The sequence below is a fragment of the Mizuhopecten yessoensis genome, unplaced genomic scaffold, assembly GCF_002113885.1.
Source record: "Mizuhopecten yessoensis strain PY_sf001 unplaced genomic scaffold, ASM211388v2 scaffold6169, whole genome shotgun sequence".
NCBI lineage: Eukaryota > Metazoa > Mollusca > Bivalvia > Pectinida > Pectinidae > Mizuhopecten > Mizuhopecten yessoensis.
In genome coordinates this window covers 192,452-216,061 of record NW_018406415.1, presented here as the reverse complement: position 1 = coordinate 216,061, position 23,610 = coordinate 192,452, and the positions used below count along the sequence as shown (strand labels likewise).

General features: G+C 36.3%; 1 protein-coding gene and 1 long non-coding RNA gene across 3 annotated transcripts in view; one reads left to right on the top strand and one right to left on the bottom strand.

Moving 5' to 3' along the window:
- LOC110451696 overlaps nt 1–23,102 on the bottom strand; it is a 78,821-nt gene extending 55,719 nt beyond the window's left edge. The window contains exons 1-2 of the long non-coding RNA XR_002463100.1: nt 22,847–23,102; nt 19,840–19,909 (exon numbers count right to left, since the gene is read on the bottom strand). This is a non-coding gene — a long non-coding RNA (uncharacterized LOC110451696). The remainder of the gene's footprint in view (nt 1–19,839; nt 19,910–22,846) is intronic.
- On the top strand, nt 14,856–18,903 carry LOC110451695 (protein MB21D2-like). Of its 2 annotated transcripts, none has more exons than XM_021499830.1 (2): nt 14,856–15,200; nt 16,861–18,903. In XM_021499830.1, exons 1-2 carry the CDS (start codon nt 15,107–15,109, stop codon nt 18,036–18,038), a joined length of 1,272 nt encoding a protein of 423 aa, XP_021355505.1. In that variant the 5' UTR covers nt 14,856–15,106; the 3' UTR covers nt 18,039–18,903. The 2 variants fall into 2 exon arrangements, with proteins under 2 accessions (XP_021355505.1, XP_021355506.1); XM_021499831.1 differs by lacking the exon at nt 14,856–15,200 and adding an exon at nt 15,222–15,859.
- Nucleotides 23,103–23,610: the final 508 nt, after the last annotated feature.

The following is a 23,610-nucleotide window of genomic DNA, read 5'->3' as shown; positions in this document are numbered from 1 at the left end:
AAAGTTCAAATGTTTTCGTGTCAAAGGGAGTACTGATTAAATTTCTTCTCCTGATTAGTGTTAGTTTTGATAAAATACTACTTTTGAAAATGATATCCAAATAAATAGTGTTGCATGGTACATAAATCACGAAAGTTTTGTTTTGTTAATTATTCTTATCTTTAATTTGGCCATGTAATGATAAGCAGCAGTCAAAAAAGTTTATATACAGTAAAATTGTCATGAAAGTATTATCATCAAGTGCATACATAAATATACTTCTTTACATTGTATGACAGTTTCTTGGCACAAATGTCCCATTTTGGGTATACTGTCCTGTTTTTGGTACAGTGATAGTAGTGTGTGCAACAAAGACTGGACATTTTCCTGTGCCGCTTATTTATCTTTCCCCCCCCCCATGTATAATAAACAGTCCATTTCTGAATAGGAAGTCAACAGAGTAACAATAACTTAAGGCCAGGCAAGCCTTATACACACTGTCCAATCACGGACATTTTCACCTGAAATACCTGGATAGAAAGGTGAATGAAAGTCGTTATCACACCACAGGTAATAAGCACACCACAGGTAACAGTACTGCTGACCCTGTTTACAAATAAAGATTAAAGCTGTTTGCATAATTTCTGTGTTGATTTTGATGACATAAGCTTACAGGTTGGAAGTGTTGAAGGGCTGGTTATTATAAGGGTTTATGAGATTGCACCCCTCTGACTGAATTAATCTGTGACCCCAGTCCAGTACAATACCTGTACTACGTACACCTTTAAAAGCATTCACCCAAGTATCCCTATAGATATGTGTTCGTCCACATATCTCACCGACTGTGATTCCATACTTGACCGACATTTGACTTGTCAACAAGCTTAAGTCACTGGTGTGCAACAGAAGAATATACTTTTCTGACAAGTAATAGCTATATAAAGGTAAACAAGATCCTTCAATTTTCTAAGGATCCCTGTACCACTGCCCAAAACTGTAGCTAAGCGTTGGAATCTGCTTTCTCCAGCAGGAATAATATTATAGTAGCTTTGATAAATCACTTCTGAAATACCTTGCTGGACTTTTATAGGAAATAATAAAGATGAAATAAATAAGATATAATCAACAGTAAAAAGTTGAGTGGAAGAAATGAGCAGGGCTAGACTGGATGGGGTTCGAACACTGGACTTAACATTGTTATACTATCGCTCTAACCAATTAAGTTATTCCGTCTTTGCGTATTGCAGAGTTATCTTCTCTTGTGAGCAGGTATTGATTGTTACGTCATTTGTTTGTGAGAGTAACATCATCATTTTTTGAGAAAACGATGTAATTTTCTCACACAAACCAATGAAGTAACAATCAATACTTGCTTACAAGAGAAGAAAACACTGCAATACACAAAGACTGAATACCTGATCAATGGAAGTGTCCTGGTCCAATTGTGCTACAGGTGTACTAGTGTCCGGATATGAGGCCAAGGTGCACAGGAAGCTGCATAAGGCGGGACGGGTAACGTGTAGCCGCACATGTTACAGGTGCGACACAGGTGTCTCTAGAGTAATAAATGTAGTTTGAGGGTAACATAGTCATTCGAGTTTTGGGGTATTTTGTTGAATAAATTTGTATATCGTTCAAATTACAAATTATACTGACTAAACAACTCTCAAAAGTATATCTGAAATCTTATTCAACATATATTGTAAGTAAAGAGTTACTTCCAACCATCTACTGTTAAGATTTTTTCCCAGGTCAATGGTGACCCGCATGTTTGTTGGGTTAATTGATGTTCACTGTTCAATTTTATTCTTTTCAACCGAATCTGTCTTTTAACATTTACGACGCACTGTGTGCTGAATGTAGAAATTTGTAAGTCAATAAAAGTCTACACAATGGCACATAAACTGGCGACATTCGTTTAAAAGGTTGTAAACATTGGCCCCATCAATTAGGAATATTTCATACAAATGTTCGGAAGCATTGTTGAGTTTTATAATCAACGTTGACATAGCTAAATCCTGAAGTTAGAAACCAACTGTCAAACATCTCAACAAATAGCTCTGCTATAAAACAGGAAACACGTTTTGACATGACCACAGGTGTGTTACCCCGTACTGCTGCCAAAAACTGTTGTTTTTTAACTATATCTGAAAAGACAAGCCATTCAGATTGATATGTCTCGCCTGTGCCCACTTTGACCATCAATGCACATGTCAAGTATGGTCGGTCTATCTAGCACTTATAGTTTCAACTTAAATGCAAAAACTTAATGTTGATGCTGACAAAGTCAATGGACCATAAAATGTAGGCCGCATTCAGCATTTGATGCATGTGTATGGTCCAAGTTTGGTTGGTCTAGCTCTTATACTTTCAGTGAAACCAAGTTAAACGCAAAAACTTAATGTTTACTTCGACACTGTCACCGGGAAAGCAACTCCTTACTAGGCCTTAGTCTCGCTTCTGCTACTTTGTGGCAACGAGACAAAAACAATACCTTGGTGGACTGTTGTGAGAAGTAAAAGATGAAATGATCAAAATATTATCAATAATAGTGTAAAATATTATCTGGGCTAGACCAGGATTCAAACCCCAAACTTCAGATTGTTATACTATTGCAATAACCGACAAATAAAAAAGATGCCTAGCTGGTCAACAGAAGTTCCCTGGCCCAACGTTAACTGTGCTATAGTTATATCCACCAGAAGGTTAAGGGGAGATAACTGTAGAAAAAAAACACAGTGCAGTGGGACAGGCATCCTTAAATAACAGTTCATTTTTACCTGAACAATTGGAATTTTGGCAAATGTAATCTTTTTTTTTTAATTTCAAACACTAGTGATGAGCAAAAAATATGACATAAAAACCCAAAATGAAGACACTGTCCTCCGTATCAAATCAGCCATAAAATAACAAGTTTCGGCAAAGTTGGTTTGGCAGAATTTGAGTTTAGGTTTAAACTGGGAAAAAAAGGTGAATGGACCCTGGAAGCCAAAAGAAAGCAGATAACAATATATCACATGAATCTCATGGAAGCTAAAAAAGCCAAAAAATAACATTAGTTTAGAGGTTTTAAAAATCCTAAACCTTACCAGCAGATCTTCAAACTAAACACCTGATTATGATATAAGAGTTATCGCAAGTGGAATTAATGACACCTACAGTGTGTACTTAAGATTGTTGAAGTGAAAATACTAACATACACAATCACCTAATCCTTAAGCTCCCACCCCCAACAGAAACATGCCACAGACCCTCCACAGGTAACATTTGTGTACATAAACAGTTATAATGGGGGGGGGGGGGGGGTTAAAACAAATACACACTTACAGGGACTTTGCTTTATCAGTGTCAGGCTTATAGAGAACATGATAGGGGATTATCTCCTAATCATAAAATGATGGGAGACTGCACTCACTGGGCTTATGTGTTATAGGTAAGGAGCATAGAGAGGGGTGTAATAATACACCTGTCACACTTAATGGCCCAGCAGGCCTGTATCTATACTCATTAGGTGTATCTCTTGCTCCAAACATCACAAGCTGTACCATAAATCATGGATAGAAATGTGGGATAAGTGAGATTTACTGAAGTTTAGAGGTAATCATCTTAGTAAGCTATAACCTGAAACTTCAGGACAAGTTTCTCATATCTTACATGATCATATAAAGTACACTTAATCAAAAAACATACTACCTACAATTTAATAAGAACACATACAAATCATATGACCTAATTTTGCGCACTGCATAACAAATCATACAACTTACTGTATTTATCCCGCAATAAGCCCAGGGGGACAACACATAATCTCTGGCTGAAAGTAGGGGGTGGGCTTATTACAGGACAACACATAATCTTACTGAAAGTAGGGGGTGGGTTTATTACAGGACAACACATACTCTCTAACTGAAAGTAGGGGGTGGGCTTATTACAGGACAATACATAATCTCTGACTGAAAGTAGGGGGTGGGCTTATTACAGGACAACACATAATCTCTGACTGAAAGTAGGGGGTGGGCTTATTACAGGACAACACATAATCTTACTGAAAGTAGGGGGTGGGTTTATTACAGGACAACACATACTCTCTAAATGAAAGTAGGGGGTGGGCTTATTACAGGACAACTATTAATCTCTGACTGAAAGTAGGGGGTTGGCTTATTACAGGACAATACATAATCTCTGACTGGAAGTAGGGGATGAGCTTATTACAGGACAACACAATCTCTGACAGAAAGTAGGGGGTTGGCTTATTACAGGACAACACATAATCTCTGACTGAAAGTAGGGGTTAGCTTATTACAGGACAACACATAATCTCGGGCTGAAAGAAGGGGGTGCGCTTATTACAGGACAACACATAATCTCTGACTGAAGGTAGGGGGTGGGCTTAATACAGGACAACACATAATCTCTGACTGAAAGTAGGGGTTAGCTTATTACAGGACAACACATAATCTAGGGCTGAAATAAGGGGGTGGGCTTATTACAGGACAACACATAATCTCTGACTGAGAGTAGAGAATGGGCTTATTACAGGACAACACATAATCTCTGACTGAAAGTAGGGGACTGGGCTTATTACAGGACAACACATAATCTGACTGAAAGTAGGGGACTGGGCTTATTACAGGACCACACATACAAATGTAATCTCTGACTGAAAGTAGGGGACTGGGGTTTTAACAGGACAACACATAATCTCCGACTGAAAGTAGGGGTTGGCTTATTACAGGACAACACATAATCTCGGGCTGAAGGAAGGGGGTGGGCTTATAACAGGACAACACATAATCTCGGGCTGAAAGTAGGGGGTGGGCTTATTACAGGACAATACATAATCTCTGACTGAAAGTAGGGGGTTGGCTTATTACAGGACAACACAGTATCTCTGACTGAAAGTAGGGGATGGGCTTATTACAGGACAACACATAAACTCTGACTGAAATGAGGGGGTTGGCTTATTACAGGACAACACATAATCTCTGACTGAAAGTAGAGAATGGGCTTATTACAGGACAACACATAATCTCTGGCTGGAAATTGGGGACTGGGCTTATTACAGGACAACAGATAATCTCTGACTGAAAGTAGGGGACTGGGCTTATTACAGGACAACACATAATTTCTGACAGAAAGTAGGGGACTGGGCTTATTACAGGACAACACATAATCTCTGACTGAAAGTAGGGGGTGGGCTTATTACAGGACAACACATAATCTCTGACTGAAAGTAGGGGACTGGGCTTATTACTACATGATCATGAAAAAGTTCTTGCTGGCATTTCTTCCAAACTGCAATATATATTGATGGGTTTATTACCAAGCATGGGCTTGTATGCCAAATAATATGGTAAACATTTTTTTTTTTTAATTGGGATCGTAAACTTTTTGAAGTGATGCCTGCGGGTACATTGGAATGAAATTGACCGGCCACAGGCCTGTGAGCAAGCACCTTTAATGTGAAGCACACAGCCTGTTGGGTGGCATGCCACCCTACTCCCGGATCCTTCCATGAACTTTCCTGGAAAACCATTTTTTGTTGTTGCTATAGGTTTTCAATTACGAAATTAATAACAAGATAAAACCTTGTGAGATCGTGTCAACTGACAAGTTGATATGCTATAAAGATAATAACAAAACAGGGAAAATGTGTATTCCTGTCCCACAGCAGGTAAAACACTAGAGAATTTTGCATTAACACAGAAACCATTATTCACCTTAATGTTTGGGTCAGGGATATACATCTGATCAAGGTAATTTGGTTAGGTTCAAATTTTGGTCTGGACCCCTTGCATATTGTTGTTCAACACCCCATTTCTTGGATAAATGACAACACTTCAAAACAAAGTTGTTTGCAAATGAAAGTTTACTTCAAACTCAAAAACAAACCATTGTCTTATTACAATCAAATGGAACATTACGATTTTTTAAATAAAATAGACTAATCAAAAACCTCGTTAGCTGAAATTACTTAGTAGCTGGGTCTAAGGGGAGGTAAATCTTGCTTAGCAGTCAGTTAGAGTTAAGGTTTGTGTTTCTTTTCAGAAAGGATTTTAATATGCAGGTTAAAAAGCTTCCATTGATAGTTATCAGCTGTGGTACTGTATAGCAGGCCTTGGAAATCTATTTTCCTGTTGAATTTATGCTTTATCCACTATTTTAGACTATAGTTAAACAAAGACAACTATATATATATATAGATAGATTGAGGATTTTATTTTAGGGAATTGGAACATTCTGAAATGCTTTCCAGTAATATTGCAGAGAAGTATAACAGAACAAATATCACGAGTGTATTGATGGCATGCAAGCTCCATGCTTTATGATAAAGAAATCATAGCATTAAAATTCCCCTAGGCTACAGAGACGTTTTTGTGAGAAATGAAAATTCTGATAGGGATATTTCTTTCATACATAAAAACCTGGTAACTCTTTTATGAAGTAAAAGACCAAGGAATTACCAAGTCAAAATAAATACCAAACAAATCGGAACTCTTCGCCATAGTAGATACAATTAAAACAGAGCACTGTGTCACTCCTTTAATACTGAGAGCATTATTAAAGGATCACTTAAAAATGAACAGCATTGAAACGAGATATCATATGTTTACAGACTAATTCATTTATAAAGTTCTCATCCATGTAGGCTGACAGCTCTCAATCAAATAAACCCATTTAAATATTTTATAATTCTTCCCTAGAATATGGCAATTATACAGTTAAGCTTAAATATTGAGTATTTCTGCTGTTAATAGATTGTCCCATGTAACCATCAAAAGCACCTTGGCAGATAATACAGCTATATAATGTTACGATCTCATACTTAATAATTAAAATCCTCCAATAACTCAATACAGGCAGGTGTAAAACATTAATGAACCTAAACAACCCTTTTCACTTAGTTCACAATTCTATGCTAGATTATTAATTTCTTTGAAGGACCTTATTTGCATTGAATGTTTTTTTCAAACTGAGTAACAAAGAAAAACAAATATAAGTGGCCCTGAGGGCCAGTATTGTTCATCTTGATATTTAACCAATCATGGCAAAATATTTATTTTAATTCAACTAATACAGATCATATAGATATATATTACATAGTTCCATGGATTGGGGGGGTTGGGGGCGAGACACCACCCTTTCTAGCCCAAGGATTATTAACAACTGATTTGAAAGTCCCGTTATATCATCTGTATGGAAGGAGATGGATTTATTGAACTCTGTACATCTGCTTCCAGCAGGACAATATCCTCTATTTATACAGTTAAGTAAGTTCCCTTTCTCCGACAATGATCTAGACCATATTTAGTACAGTTTTATTGACTGCATATGTTATCAGTGAAGTATATTGTAGTGCATTACATATAACTTAAATTTATCACAGGCCATATAATAGCACATTGTTGAAAGGGAAGAATTGAGGGAAGGGACATAACTCTGATACAACCCTTTTATTCACAATCAATGTTGAGCTCTCTAAACCATTCTGTCAACATGTTTTTTTCAATGTTTAGCCCCTCTAAAATGTTCTGTCAACATGTCCTTTTCGAAATTTAAAAAAGATTTTTTGCCTTTAGCAGACCTGGATACATTTTAAATCCTCTAATCATTTTCAAAACCTTACCACAGTAATTTCATTTTTAGGCCTAACTGCCATGGGATCTTGTCATCAAATTGCTGACAGAGGTGCAGAGACCTTTGCAACACCGTTAATTAATTCTAACATGAGTGAAACATCTAAGTGAAGTCAGTGAAGAGGAAGATGTAGGTCAAATTGATATACATTTGATATGTTGGTATCATTTTTCTTATATGCAGTGATTTTAGATTGTTTCTACATGAATTTGAAAAATATAGCATTATTTTCATCGAAATTTGGAAGAAATTCCTGATTATTTCTTCATATTGGAAAAATGAAGCATGTTTTAGCCAGGGGAAGCAGTCTGTATTCGGCTGTAAACAAGGCCAAAAAAATCACTGCTTATAATATGCATGCATATAAGTGATGTTGGATGTCTGTTGGAATTATAGAGTCATCGAGTTTAACACTGTCTATATGGACAGTCAGATGAAAGCAAATGCTAAAAACCTCCTCCACTATATATACATGCAGGAACTTTAAAAGGATGAAATGCAGTCAATTTTGAGCTACCAGTCCTTCAAGCCAGAATTATTAAGGTACATCTAAATTTGGTCCACATCACCAGACCTGAAAGCCATAAGCCCAGTTTTTGAACTAGATAAGTCATCAAACAGGGTCTGTGTAATGCACACAATAATTGGTAGTGAAACTAAATTACAGTCAACAACGTCGCAATATCATTTTGTCATCTCTAACTATTACTGTACCCCTATTAACCTGTACATCAAATAACACAGGGACCAAAAGCATACAGAAGATTGCCTTAACAACATAATCACTACAATACAAGCTTACATTCACACATAAACTTTAAACATCCATGACAAGATGTCAATCTTTCTCATCTCGTTTTAAACCCATCAACATAATAATCTCAATATACCAGTCATCACTCGCTTACACCTCACTTAAAACTCCATAAAAACTTTACCATGCACCTCTGTGTTTCATTATTTGATTTTAACACTTTTACAGGAAAAGCGTTTTCCATGATTAAACAACCTAACTTCAATATAATGGTATAGAAATGGGAATGGTGATTTTCACAAATCCACTATGCCACAATTGCAAACTGTCATGTCAGCAGAATTGAGTCATGCAACAGTAATTAAATACTCCATGTAGACTTCAAATATCTTAAAATACCATAAAACCTGCCTTAACCTGCACTTGACTTTAAAGAAATCCTGTAATACAGTGAAACTTAACCATACTGACACCTAACTAAAAATGACATACTTTAGTGAAACCTGACTTTACCAACACCTGACTTAACTAAATCCTGTAATACAGTGAAACCTGACTTTACTGACACCTGGCTTTCAAACAAATCCTGAAATACACTGACACCTGACTTTACTTACACCTTACTAAAATGACATCCTGAAATACACTGAAACCTGACTTTACTGATATCTTTACCATTTTTGGAACAACTTAATCTCATAGAAAATTAAACTGATTTATCGAAATTCAACATTTAACTCAAATAAGTGTATGTATCTTATATGTGTTTTCAATGAACAGAAAGCCATCTTTCCAGAGAAGGTCAGTGGTCAATAATCAAACATTACAATTGTGACATTATAATAATTACGATGTAATAATAATAATGACATCAACAATCGGGTCATGACATTCATAGGTCAATGTATACCATCTGAATATTGTAGGGTTATACACAGTGGTAACACCATATGATGAAAAGTACACAGCACCTTTCCTCTCCACAGGTGAAATCCTGACCAGACACCAGTAATGCCCTGAGGAGGATGTATTACTCAAACCAGGATATTTCACCTCAGAATTATCTTGTGACCTTCACTTGACAGCTTATATATATCTATGTAAAGCCTTTCTGGTCAGTCTTATAAATGAGTTCATACATAGCTATAGGGAAGGCCAGTCTGGGCCCCTAGGGATGAGGTGATATGGTCAACCAGTGGTCAGTTGGATTACAGATGACCAGGCCATACTGTACTATACACTGCCCACAGCCTGGCATTGGTTATCCAATATAGACAGGATGGTCTAATCATCCTGAGGTCACTTGTGGTCAGTGACCAATGGTCTACCAGTCACCATTGACCTGGGTCAGATGTTGTTCTCCAGCTCAAACTCTGCCCCAAGCCCAATTTCTTCTACCAGTGATCTATTCATAAAATAGTCAAATTTTTATCAATGATTTGGAAGAATTCTGGAGATTGATATACCTAAAGCCAAATATTGTTTTCAATGTTTACACTTAACCTAGCTGTTGGACCGAGGAGTGGAAAAAAAGGCACGGCCAGACTGAGGTTTAAACTTGGGACCCTCTGAAGGCTAGATGGACGCTCTACAAAATGAGCTACCAACGATCAAGCCAGTCTAGTTCTGCTACATTCCTCCCTCCTTTAACAAAGTCTTCGACCCCGAACCTTCTGTGGGTATATTTCCTCGAGCCCAAATGTAGTTTTAGCAGAAAAATTCACGGCCAGACTGGGTTTAGAACCCATGACCCTCCGAGCTCTATACAGACGCTCTACCGATTGATCGAGCTACCTGGTCGCCGACGATTGACCCAATCTAGTTTGTCCCTTCTTGAGCATGAGGTGGGTTTCATTAAAACAGGCCTTGTAAATACCATGATTCCATGCTTACAGTTGACAGTATCTTTCATTTTCTCAGGAAAAAATATTGTGCTCAGACAAATATTGTTATCTGGGCCCGTATTCATGAAACTGTTCTCACACTCAAGTATGGATTCTGTGTTCAAACCTACTTTCTTGTAACTCGCTTAAATAATCTCAAACAATCAAAAAGTCAAATGTGAAAATTGAAAACAGTATTTGGCTTTGAGTCTCTTCAAATTTTTTCCAAATCATTGACAAAATAAGAATTGTTTATTAATTTAAACAAGAAATTAGTCTTGAGCACAAAATCCTTGCTTGAGCATGAGATCGCTTTCATAAATACGGGCCCTAAAGTTTGGATGTTTTATTGACTGTGTGAAATAGATTGATTGTTATTGGATGAAAGGTACTGTTTGGTTTGTTTGTGTTTTACACCCTATTATTAGCTATGGTCATTTAAGGACATGTAACAGTTTCTTTTGTGGAGGAAAGCCAGAGTACCTGGAGAAAAACCTGCATCCTTTGATCAGTACCTGGCAACTGCCCCACATATACCTCGAACCTACGACCTAGTGGTGGAGGGCTCGAACCCACGACCTAGTGGTGGAGGGCTCGTGATGATAGATGGTCAGACACCTTAACCACTTGGCCACCGCGGCCCCTTGTGTATAGAAATTCTATCTATTTGATAAAAGCCAAAGATATCACTGATATTGACAAATCAGAACAGAATCAAATATTCACTGCATTCAATCTAGACTGGCTATCAGTCTCTACAAATATCGATCATTTGTATACACCGTGATCATCAGTAATATCTTGTCTAGACCATAACTTTCTTACTATTTCACTGTTTTCACATATGTTCACCAAACGTTCTATACTTATGTATCTTGGGATGGAGTATTGTGTATTAAGTCAGGTCCAGTGCTCTTTCTTGATAGGGTTAGGATACAGTTGATAATCATGTAATATTATTTAATGATATTTTCATTAGTTGCTATCATCAATATTAAAGCTGACAATGCAGCTATGATCTTTTTTTAATTCTTAAAAATGATTTTTATGCATCCCTTTTTTCATTCTTTTTCCATTTTGCAGCAAAGCAGCACCTTATTTGTGTTCACTGTCTTCAACTGAAACCACCAAGCTAGCATCTTCATTATAAAGAGGAGTTTTCAAAATTTGCATGAGAGCTATAAATTTTATTTTTTATTTTGAAGTTGAAAACTTTAATTTTACATTATCTGCTTCTCATTCTTTGATTGAAATAAATAACTGATATACGGCAAAGAACAAACAAAAAGCTACTCTTAATTTTAAAGGAAACCTTGCTGAGCTTAGTAACAATAGGGTCTATAATCCAGAGCACAGGGGTTTTTTCAAGGACACATTGTTTACTACGCCAGTGCACATTGGTTTGACATTACGTAATTGTTCCTCTGTAATGACATGTTATTGTACTGTGTCAGAACACACGCCCACTTCTGTGTAAGTGCTGTCCCATATCTGGGCCAATCCAAGTCGTGCACACCGGCTGCTGTTGTCGTGTCAAAATTAAATATTACCGTAACTTACATGATAAAAATGTATGTGTCAATTCTCCCAACTCTTTGATCTTTACTGATATATGCAGTTATTTCAAACTGTCAATTCTAATTGATCCAATTTCAGTCTAATATTATAGACAATAATATCATAGATTTTGTGAGTGCTATAGCTAATTCATCTCCTTTGCTTGTCCCCATGCCACCTCATCATAAATGTTCAAAACTATGAAAAGATGTAACAGTGCCAAAACTAATTATCTCCAACCCAACAAACTTGATTGATCTTTTAAAATTTACATCAATGTTGTATCCAGCGTAAAATTGAACTGCACTGATCATAAATATCATATTTATTCATTTACAGGACTAAAATGCAGCTATCTTTTCAGTCTGTTTGACGGTACATGTATATGCAATATCATGCCATTCAAACATATTTCAATTTATCACAATAACAAGAATTATAATAATTTAAGGTTAACGTTCTTATACACCACTTTATCACAACCTAGTTCCTAGGTTGTCTGAAAGTGGTTCATAAATAATCATCTGTGGTAATAGGGCCTTCGAACCAGCCAATTTCTTTTTCAACTCCCTGGGGAGCATACAGCTGTTGCTGCCATTTTGGCGCTCACAGCTAGCAGTAGACTGGAACAAGATACAACACAGTGCGGTGACATGACTCAAACCCACAACACTTCGGTCACGAGCCCAGCGTCCGACCACTAGACTACTGTGCCTCCTACATGATGCATGGAAGTGAAACTTGGAGACAAGTTTGAATGGAACAGTGTTGCATATACATGTAAGACCGGGTCACAGGGGTGATTGCTTATTTTCCTCCCCCTACTTATAGGACTGATTGAATGTAATGATACAGACAGGGAATCAAACCCAAGAACCTCTGAACTATTAATATCACTCTACCAACCATAGATCACTCATACTTAAAACATATTCAGGGTGCGTACAGGCACTCTACAATAGATTTCACGACTATTTATCGGCCTTTTTTAGGCCCTCTTTCAGTTGAAATAAGCCCAAAAATCTGTATCCATTTGCATATGTGTAATCTGGATACTGCTAAACTCTTCATATAAACAATCAACAATAATATTATTGAAAATTAGTCCGTATTCGGAAAGTCTTAACAAATAATTCATTTTCATGTATATTCTTAATTGATGATTATTGTGAATAACAACACAAAACCACTGAAATTAATATACATGTTCAACCTATATGATCATCTGTCGGATTCAAGGTTCATTTTGACCTTTTCAAAGACAATTTTGTAAAATTTAGGGGCTATTTGGGGCCTTTTTATCAATATTCAGCCTTTTAAAGGCCAACCCTTTGCTTTGGACCATTTCAATGCCTGTACAAACCTTAAATTGTTCTGATTGTAAAGTCAAAATAAGTGTGTGACCAAGTTTTGGTTTCCGGACAAATCAGACAAGACATCCATGATAATTTTTTGTTTATTTCCAAGCTTGTTGTTATGATCCCAAATCATCTCAAATAGAAGTGCTTCTGTCAGAAATGGAGCATAACTGAGCTTTCCTCTGTTGAATATCTTCTATGTAAACAATTGTAGACATAATTTATAGCCATTCTGTCAATTGCAAATACAAAAAGGTTTAACGGAGATAAGTTTGAATGGAACTGTATTGCATACTCATATAAGAATCATAGGGGTAATTGATAATATTTCTCCCCCTGCAATTGCGTCTTTTAGTATTGCAGAGTTATCTGCTCTTGTGAGCAGGTATTGATTGTTACGTCATAAGTTTGTGAGAGTAATGTCATCAATTTTTGAGAAAACGACGTAATTTTCTCACACAAACCATGATGTAACAATCAATTCCTGCTCACAAGAGAAGATAACTCTGCAATACGCAAAGACGGAAAAGGACATATTGACTTTTTCTATTAAAGTAGTCTTCAAACAGGATTTTTGGTAGATTTTTTTCTTAAATAAGCTTAATTTGCTTTCATTTCTTAATGGGAAGATATAATATTAATTTGAACATGTGTAATCAGCTAGGATCTGAAAATGTGCTGCCAAACTGGGATTCAAACTGGGATATCCCTCCAACCTCTAGACGGAAGCCAAACCAATTGAGCTACCTGGTCGCCAGCAATCCACCTAGTCCAGTACATTCCACTACATTCCTCCCTCCTTTTTTAAGCCTTCACCCTCAAAGACAATACTATTACAACTCAGGTTCGAGTATCCCCTTGCCAAGCATTCACCCAGTACTTGAAACAAGAGTTGGCGCCACAGGCGCTTATTTTGTAATAGGAAAAGTAAAATGCTTGACCAGACCAGGATTTAAACCCAGGACCCTCCGAACTCTAGATGGATGCTCTACCAATTGAGCTACCTGGATGTTGGCAATCTATACCCAGTCCAGTTTCCCTACACACGTCAAAAAAAAAAAAAAAAATCCCTTCAAATTTTTACATTAATTAATATACATTACAGTTACAATATATACATAACATGCCATAAAACAAACAAATATATGGACACACAAATTCATTCATCATCATACAAATACCAATACAATTATCAGAAAGGAAAGATAGGATTATTTAAAAATTTGTATTATATTTTGAATTTCTCTGTGAGCCTAATCAATATACCAATTACATGTATAAATAGATAAGTTGCTTGTGGTAAATCGATCCAAATTTCAAGTTTGGGCGTTTTTACACAAAAAAAGATAGATCAACAGACCATGCAAAAGTCGAACTCCATCGCCTAGCTCTCACCTGAATATAGATATTCTACCTATTATCTCTAGGTCACTAATGATCAAACTAGAAAACCAGACTTGAATCAATTTACAAGTTATTGTTTCGTAAGAGGACAGGACTATAATAAAGTTTTGTTTTATTTGTTCACGGTTTCATTTCCTTTCACCAGATCAGGTCGTATTAAGATGGGTTTGATAGTTCTTCACATAAAATCAGATGTTCTTAGCTTTCTAATAGGTAAATGCCCCGAGTTTGGTCATTGATTGGGAAGTCAATAACAAATTTAACTGACATGTAACAATTAGTAAGTCCGTGTCTGTACCTACAGTGTGTATGTGTACAACAAATACAGCTTGTCAGTAGAACCATTCAACCACCACAACAACCACAAATATGGCAGCCAGGACTTTACTTGGACAATCAAGACGAAACGTGTATATTCTGTACACACTATTTCTGTGCTGTGTATTCTACGGCTGTTATGTATATTACTGGGCGGTAATCAGTGACATTTTGAAGTATCCAGAGTTTAGGACGCTGAAGCACTTCAAGCTTCAATGGGAATATCAGCCCAAAACTCTCACACTATTCTTTGTGATTATATATTTCCTGACATGTTTTCTCGTCTGTTCCCTGTATATTATTATGACGGTAAGTAAGAGATCCCAGCTTCAATAGGTCATCAACACAGCAACTATGTAAATTATTCGTGCTTTCATGCACCGTTTACAAACATAAAACAAAGTGCAAGCAATGCACAGCACAAGTCTTTTCTAAATCCTTGTTATATATGGCAGTGGGACATCCGATTATTCTGTTTCAAGCCTAAGTGGTGTCATTTAATAGAGTGTTTCATAACGAGGGGTTTATGACATACACTTATGCATAAAACATGCGAAATACGAATTGTAGCAAAATAACATCTCTGGAACCAGTCATCTGTGACTTAGTAAATAGACTACGAAGTCAGTATGTGTTCAGCAAACTGAAAGTAGACTTTACGCATGTACACAGACAATCACCAACACATCAAGTTTATAAACATGGTCGACGCTAAAACAAGTTTAACAAAGCGGTCACAGAAGCGAGTCATCATCTTGTACTCACTGATGACATGCTGTGTGATATTTGCCTGCTGGTATTGTCACCAAATGTACCTGATCATAGAGGACATTATGTCTGACCCCTACAAGAGGGAAGCGTTTTACCAGACGGGTCAAACACACCCCATACTTATGGCAGTATTGGTCGCCAGTGCATATAATCTCACAATGTGTGCCCTTGTAGGGTCATTTTATGTAGTTTTATCGGTAGGTGTAGTTTTTTTCCCATATATAGTGTGATAGGTATGTACTAAACGTTTAAGCACCTGAATTCGAAGCACCTATGATTTTTCTATATATAGTTTTGTTTGTTTGTCTATGCAGAATTATATGTGACACGTGTCCTTGAAGGGTTTCATGGAAATGTACTTTGCTCTTGTAGGGTTTTTATGAGTATTTGTACCCTTGTTTAACATTTTATGGTGTATTAGCTACTTACCTTCAAATTCCTTTGAATAACCAAGAGACCTTGGGTCATGATTGATAAATCCTTGATGAAGGGCTATCAAATTTTATTAAAATATCTGACCTTGACCTACTTTCTCTATGGTCAAGTTTGTTGATTTTTCTAAACAATATCTTATGAATATCCAAGAGGCATAGAATACAATATTTGGCCAAGGACAAGCTAGGAAAAAATAAATGTCTATCAAGTGGCCTTTGCCCACTTTCAATGTCAAATGGGTCAATCATCTAGTTATCAACTTTGTTCAAATAGATAACCTTAACCCACTTTCAACTTCTGAATAATCATGAGACATGGGGTGATTATGTTTTGCCATTAGCATACTAGGTTGAAGGACTATTAAGTTTGTTATCATTGTGCTTTGAAGTGTGGGATCTGAATGATAACATAAGTAATTTTGAATCTTCAAAAAAAATAAAGATTCTAAAATATACATTAATATATTTTGCCTACCGTGTATTTATATTAATTTAACCTTTGAAGATCACAGATGCGAGACTCTTATCGAGTTTTATGACTATATGCACACTATTGTAAGGTTTTATCAGCAATTTATGTATGTGTTTTCAAGGAATATATAGATTATGTTAAATAAAAGAACTGAATTGATATGTCCTGTTAGTTGTATGCAACTCACCCAAATTCAAGTTTTTAACCATCAAGTTCTGTTGTAAAAATATATCATGTTATAATCATAGTAAACAAACAGTGATTATTTTATGTTTTTCCTTTTTCCTTTTAGCCCTTAATCACCAGATGCTGGAGCCATGTGAGAGTTTACTGTCCAATAAAAACCTGAAGAACAGTTATAGGGATCAATGGTGTCGGTTTATCTTACGTTTCTTCTGTTGTTGTCTCCCTTGTAATACCTCATTCTCGTGTCTACGTACTGACATCGACGTCATCATGAAATACAACGACAGAAACTTGCAGAACGGAAATTTATCCAAGACATTGAGATCTGCGACCAAGAGGAATTCTAGTTCAACAGATTCTTCCCCATCTTTGTTTAACCTAGAGGATAGTCCAAATGCAACAGGATTTGTTAAAATTGTTCTGAATACAAACATGTCCAAAACTCTTGTAGCCCCATGGCAGACATTTTGTGAATTTTCTATAAATGGCAGAACTTATTTTTCATCATCCATGATCAGAAAGGCTGTGTTTGACTCGGTGAACTCTGTAGATGAAAACAGCCTACCTGCTTCACGCATTTTCGGACCATTTAAGCACCCACCTCACATAGAACTGGAAACAAAAGGTCCAGCGGTAAAACTGACAATGTTTCCTATAGGACAAGCATGGTATTGGAACGAAAACCAAAAATTTGTCATCTTTGAAGCTGATCTTGTGTTTGGCATTCATTGTCATCGAAAATGGCCACCATGTGCACAGATATGGTTCAGTCGCCCTCGCTTCTGGCCATCTGCCACAGATGTGGAACATCTTAAGGAAAGTGGATACGTACTTGTTGCAAAATCATCCAAAACTTCCCAAGGTCATGAGAATGACCTTGAATGGCTAGTATCCTTCCCCCACTGCGAGACCTATCTTGGTCGCCGCATACCACCAGTAGCTCGGGCTGGTTATCTAGCCTTGAAAATCATCCTCAAGGATCACCTTATATACATTTGCGAGGGCCTTAAAACATACCAGCTCAAAACTGTGCTATTCTGGGAACTGGAAAAGCATCCAATGGAATTCTGGGAAATTGGAAATATTGAAGAATGTTTCCTGTGTTTGTTTGACTCCCTTATAGAATGTTTAAGGAGAAGAAATTGTCCTAGTTTTTGGATTGAAAACCACAATTTGTTGCAGGACTGTGATGAAGATGAGATAGCAGAACTTTTGTTTGTCCTTCAAAGAATCAGGTCAAACCCAGCTCCATACGTTGAAGATCTCGGAAGCATGTGGTGTTGACACCCGACTCCATAAAACCCTGAGATTTGCTCAAACATGAATTTATCTCTGCAGATATTCACTGTGCCAATACATTATTTATTTGCACCAACAGTTTATGAAAATTCTTTCAACCTCATGAAGAACCAAAACCTTCATACCAGAAAAAAACATTTTTTTAAAGGCTTACCAAACCAAGCATTATGATACATGTACCTATTTGTATAACTGGGTGTACTGTAACATTAATCTAAATCACAACAAACATTATCCATAATACAAGTCAAGCCAGCAATATTTCAAAAGCACATAAAGCTATATTTTTCACTGGTGATGCATATATATCCAAGAGCCCTTAGCGTTTGTAAGAGTCACACAAATGTTTGAAAAACGACCCTCTAGCTGCTTCCTACCAGTATTGTTATGTAAATATTTAGAAAATCAAATATCAGTAAGGGTTACTATTCTAGTCAAACTATTGTTGTTATTTTGTAATAGGACAAGAATAGTAGTGTTGTTCAGATTAATCAATTTAGTCGACGTCTGGTTGTTTGTTTCTGAAAATTGATTAATCAATCTTTGTTTTCCATGATCGATTATAGTTTAACTAATTAAAGTATTAACAAAAAATAAACTTGGATAGTTAGTGTTATTACCGTCGACAGCGAGTTGTTCGTTCTTCAGCAAAACAACTTGACCTAACGTCCCACACAACGACGACATTGATTGGCTAGCTGGTCCACCCGACAACCAATCAGAATTTGCGTTTCCATAGAAATGCTGCATGGCTCAGTCAGTGCGTAACAATATATGGCAAACCAGGACATTCCGGAGAATCATCCGGGGGCTATACTGTTTTAAACGTTTGGAAGGTATTGTTCCTCCTTAGCTTGATATAAATAAAGCGCTTTGTTAAAAGTGTGGGCTATCTTACAAATAAAAGTTAAGTTTGACAGGGTGTCATCAGGTGAATGCCAATCCATCGCGGGATATCTGAATACGAGATGCAGCTGTCACACCATAATAGACATTGCAAACATCATCAATTTCATTTCCAAATACGTATTTTTCAATAATTATAAGGTTCTGTCAACAAACGTATTGTTTTTGTATGAATGTTGTGCATTATTAGCGACATTCTCTAACATCTGGTATCCCTGGAAACGAAAGTGAATGTAGATTTCAAAAAGCAAATATAACCTTAATCATTTACTGAATTTAAGTTTAATTTGATCGATCATTAGTCGATTATCAGTCACTTGATTGGAAGTGATGATCGAGTATGAATTTACAAGTGATTCCCAACACTAAAGAATAGTGATAAAGATAGTGCCGTCACTGGGGCTCGAACCTGCGACCCTTGGCTCTCCAGCCCGATACTCTACCACTGAGCTAAAGGGGAATTCCCTACAGCTGTGTCAGCTTTAGGGAAAAGAAATCGTGATTAATGATAGAATTGTTAAAGATGTGCATTGATAAGGTTGCCTTACAAGCATCTTGTAGGGCAACCTTATCAATGCACATCTTTTACAATTCTATCATTAATGATGAAAACACTATTGTGATCAGGACATAGAGATATCCAATAGTTTCCCACTGAATACTCTATAAATTTCATGAGTATAGTGGAAAACTGATATTTTTCATGAGTGTAAATCAGAGTGAAAAATATTGTTATATTCTGCCATTCAAGCTGAACCATATATTTGGTATTAAATACATATATTTACAGTTAAATAAATATAGATACCTGTATAAATGTAATAAATATACATATATTGATACTGTGTAAATATCTTTAATGTTAAATCTATATAACTACCTTGATAGTTCAACCAACATGCCAGGATCGGTCCAGTTACAGTGCACAGCTGTTTTGAAATTACTGTAATCTGAAAACAATAAAAGATTAAGATTAAAAATAATCTTTCAAATTAATACATTAATGCACTGTATATTGAAGTAATGATTACTACCAGGGGGCTATCAGGAAGTTTTAGGAAAAGGACAATCTATATATATCAATACAATCAATAGATGAATACGCTACTTTATATCATCGTATTTGTATGCTATTTATCCTTATTGAAGGTATTATAAAAAGAAACTAACACATGTTAATAACATTTTAAAATACTGATTCAATTGAGTTAACTATTTCATGTAGAATACTATCTTTAAATGCTTTGATGAAGGGCTATCAAGTTTGTTTAAACAGCTGACCTTGACCTACAATGTACTTTCACTAGGGTCAAGTTTGTTAATTTATTTAAACAATACCTTATGAATATCCAAGAGGCATAGAATACAATATTTGGCCAAGGACAAGCTGGGTAAAATGTCTATCAAATGGGATTGGTCACAGTGAAAGAAGATAGATAGAGCAAGGAAAAGGAAGAATTAAAAAGATCATTGAAGGTCAGAAAGATAGGAGAGAAAGGAAAGAGATACCACAGCCAGTGATGGTAGGAGAAAAAAAAAGAAAAACATTGTTAAAGTACACAGATTGTAAGGAAAGGAAACAGCAGAAAAAGGAAGCTCAAAGTCGCGAGAGTGTGAAGGAATGAAGCAGTGATTTAATTTTGTTACCTAAATTTTACCACAGCCTGTTCCTTTATGAAATGGGAAAGTTTAGCAATATTTGTATTGAAATTGGGTACATATTCCTTAGTTTCGGTCATTTTGGGAAAATAAGGCACTTTTTAGTTAGGGGAAACAGCCTGTATTTGGCTGTAAAACTGAGTAAAAAAATCACTGTGAACATTACCAAGGGAAAGGGGACAGAGAAATACTTCACACAAGAGAGAAAGAAGATGAGGAAAAGTAAACAGTTCAAGACAAAGGGAAGATAAAAAAAGGCAGATAGTGAGGGAAGGAAAATAGAAAACGATAGTGAGGGACAAAAAAAACGGAGGGAAAATTTGAATATTGAACTATTAAACTATTGAAACATAAAGAGAATATTTAAGGATACAGAGATCGCAAGGTAGAAATAACAAACTAGAAATGGAAGATCGAAGGAGATAGACGGTGAATGAAGGGAAATGTGGGTGGTCGGGTGGCGCAGTGGATAAAGCACTCACCTTTCACCAAGGCGGATGGGGATTTCCTGATCAAACGTGAAAAGGTATTGGTTCACCTGTCCAGCCACATGGGTTTTCTCCATGTACTTTGGTTTAAACAATATTTATTACTTAAATTCATTTACAATACAATATAATCACATCAATTGAAAGGATGTGGCGACAAGATATATAACTGGTTTCCTCACACATTAAGACCCCCAGCACGCCAACATTGATCCAGGCCAACAATAGTGATTAATTTAACTTGTAATGAACTTGTTTCACAAGTGATGTAAAATTAAAAAAAGTTTATATTGAAAGGAAAGATGAAATCAAAGGATAGAGATATTTTGAGGAAAGAAAGACGGTAAGAAATTTAAAGGATAGAGAAACAAAAGACATATCGATAGGGAATGTGGATACAAAAAAATAATTGAAGTATATAGATATTGAGGGAAGCGATCGAGATCAAGATGTAAGGATCAAGAGATACAACAGAAGGAAGATGATCCATGAAGGAAGGGACAAAGGGCAGAAAAGGTGAGGGAAGAATGATGGAAACAGAGGAAGGGCCAATGGAAGGATAGAGAGATATTGGGCAAGAGAAATTATGGAAGATCATAGGAGATAGATGTTGAAGGAAGGAAAAAAGAGCAAGGGAAAGGTTATATCAAAGTAGAGATGTTGTGGGGAAAGAAAAACAGTAAGAGAAAGGGATATCAAAAGGATAGAGAGATAGCAAGGATTAAATACAAAGGATAGATGACAAAGGAATTAAGATAGAGAAAGGTAAGTTGAAGTACAGATATTGAGGGAAGAAAGATAAAGACAACATGTAATTATCAAGAGGTAGCAATTAACAGAAGGAAGATTATCCACAGAAAGAGAGACTGTGAGGAAAGGAAGAAAGGACAGAAATAGTGAAGGAAGAATGATGGATACAGAGGAAGGGAATATGGAAGGAGAGAGAATGTAATGGAGGTGAAATTATGGAATATCACTAGAAAGGAAAAGGAAGAAAGAGCAATAGCAAGACTTGAATGAAGAAAAGCAGTAGAAGGAACAGAATTTGAAGGATAGAAAGATAGTGAAGGAATTTGAAAGTAAACAAGAGAAAGCTAGGGAATACAGAGATAATGATAGGGAAAGATTGAAGTATACAGATACTGATGACAGGGGCACATAAATGGAACACATTAGGATAGAGGGATAGTGGCAGAAGGAATATCAATCGATAGACATGGAGAAGAGAGAAAGATCAAGATGAAGGGAGAACTGAGGGACAGAAAATTGTGAGAAAAAAAACAGATGAAGAGGACGTCAGGTATATTGAATGAAAGAGGCAGTGATAGAAAGAGAAAATGTGAAAAGATGGAGTCAGGTTGAATATTTCTTACAGCCATATTTGGACCAAAATTGATTTTTTTTTTAAATCCATCATTGGGGTTGGCATTTTTACCCGATATTGATATTAACACCTAAAGTGTGTACAATTACTCAGAACACCTCAATTTAGGTCCAAATATGGCTATATAATAACAAATCCACATGTCTCTATAGTGTATGTCGAAATCGTATCCATTCATGACGTAATTATATAAGTGGCAAGGGCTTATCGAAATTTTGAGTCCCCTTTAATTTCCTCACCAACCGCCCCTGAATGATATGTAAAGGGCGAAGGGACAGATATACGTGAAGACTACGGAAAAAGAAGGATAGAGATATCATACTCAATAAGACAACATAATATAATCAGTGTTTTACCTGTTGACGAAAGTCGACGCTGCATGTTCCTGTGTTCGGCTGTTTTTCCCGCCAAATTATGCACGCCGCGATACAGGAGTTATCGTCCATAACTTCAGTTTTCTCAAAATTGTTTTGAAATGATAATAAATCATGTATTTTTCTTCAAACATTGTTTTAAACTGGTGCTCAGTATATAACAGGGAATAAACCGTACAATATCTTAAAATCAACTGATGATTTTCATAGATAATCTAATTCCGTGCTAAAACTTGGCGGACCCAGACGTTCGACACAGGCACAGGTGGACAGGAACATGTCCTATTTAATACAGATAATTATAATTCATGTTCATGTAGTCCGATTGAAAGCTGTGAGCTTCTTGTGGCGCATTTGAATATATGTTAAATACTTGTTAAAAAAGTCATTAGTTAACGCGAGTAGCAAGTACATGATCCGGTACCCGCATTAACATATTGTAATTAACGTTTTGTGTACTTTTATGTTTGTATTGAACAATTAAGAAGCGTTTATATAGTGTAAAAAAGGCTTTATATTTGGTTTATTTGTTGCTGGAGTTTTTTTAGTTTGGAAAATTTTATATTTGTTTTTGTTTATAATTCTTCATTTCAACAGCATTTACACGCCGACTTACGTATCTTACTTGACAAACGAGAGTAAACCACCAGGATCGGACATGCCGGTGAAAATGGAGATTCCCGATCACATTTCTCGGTCCTATACGCAGAAGCTTATATACATTTGATGAACCATATATTTAATAA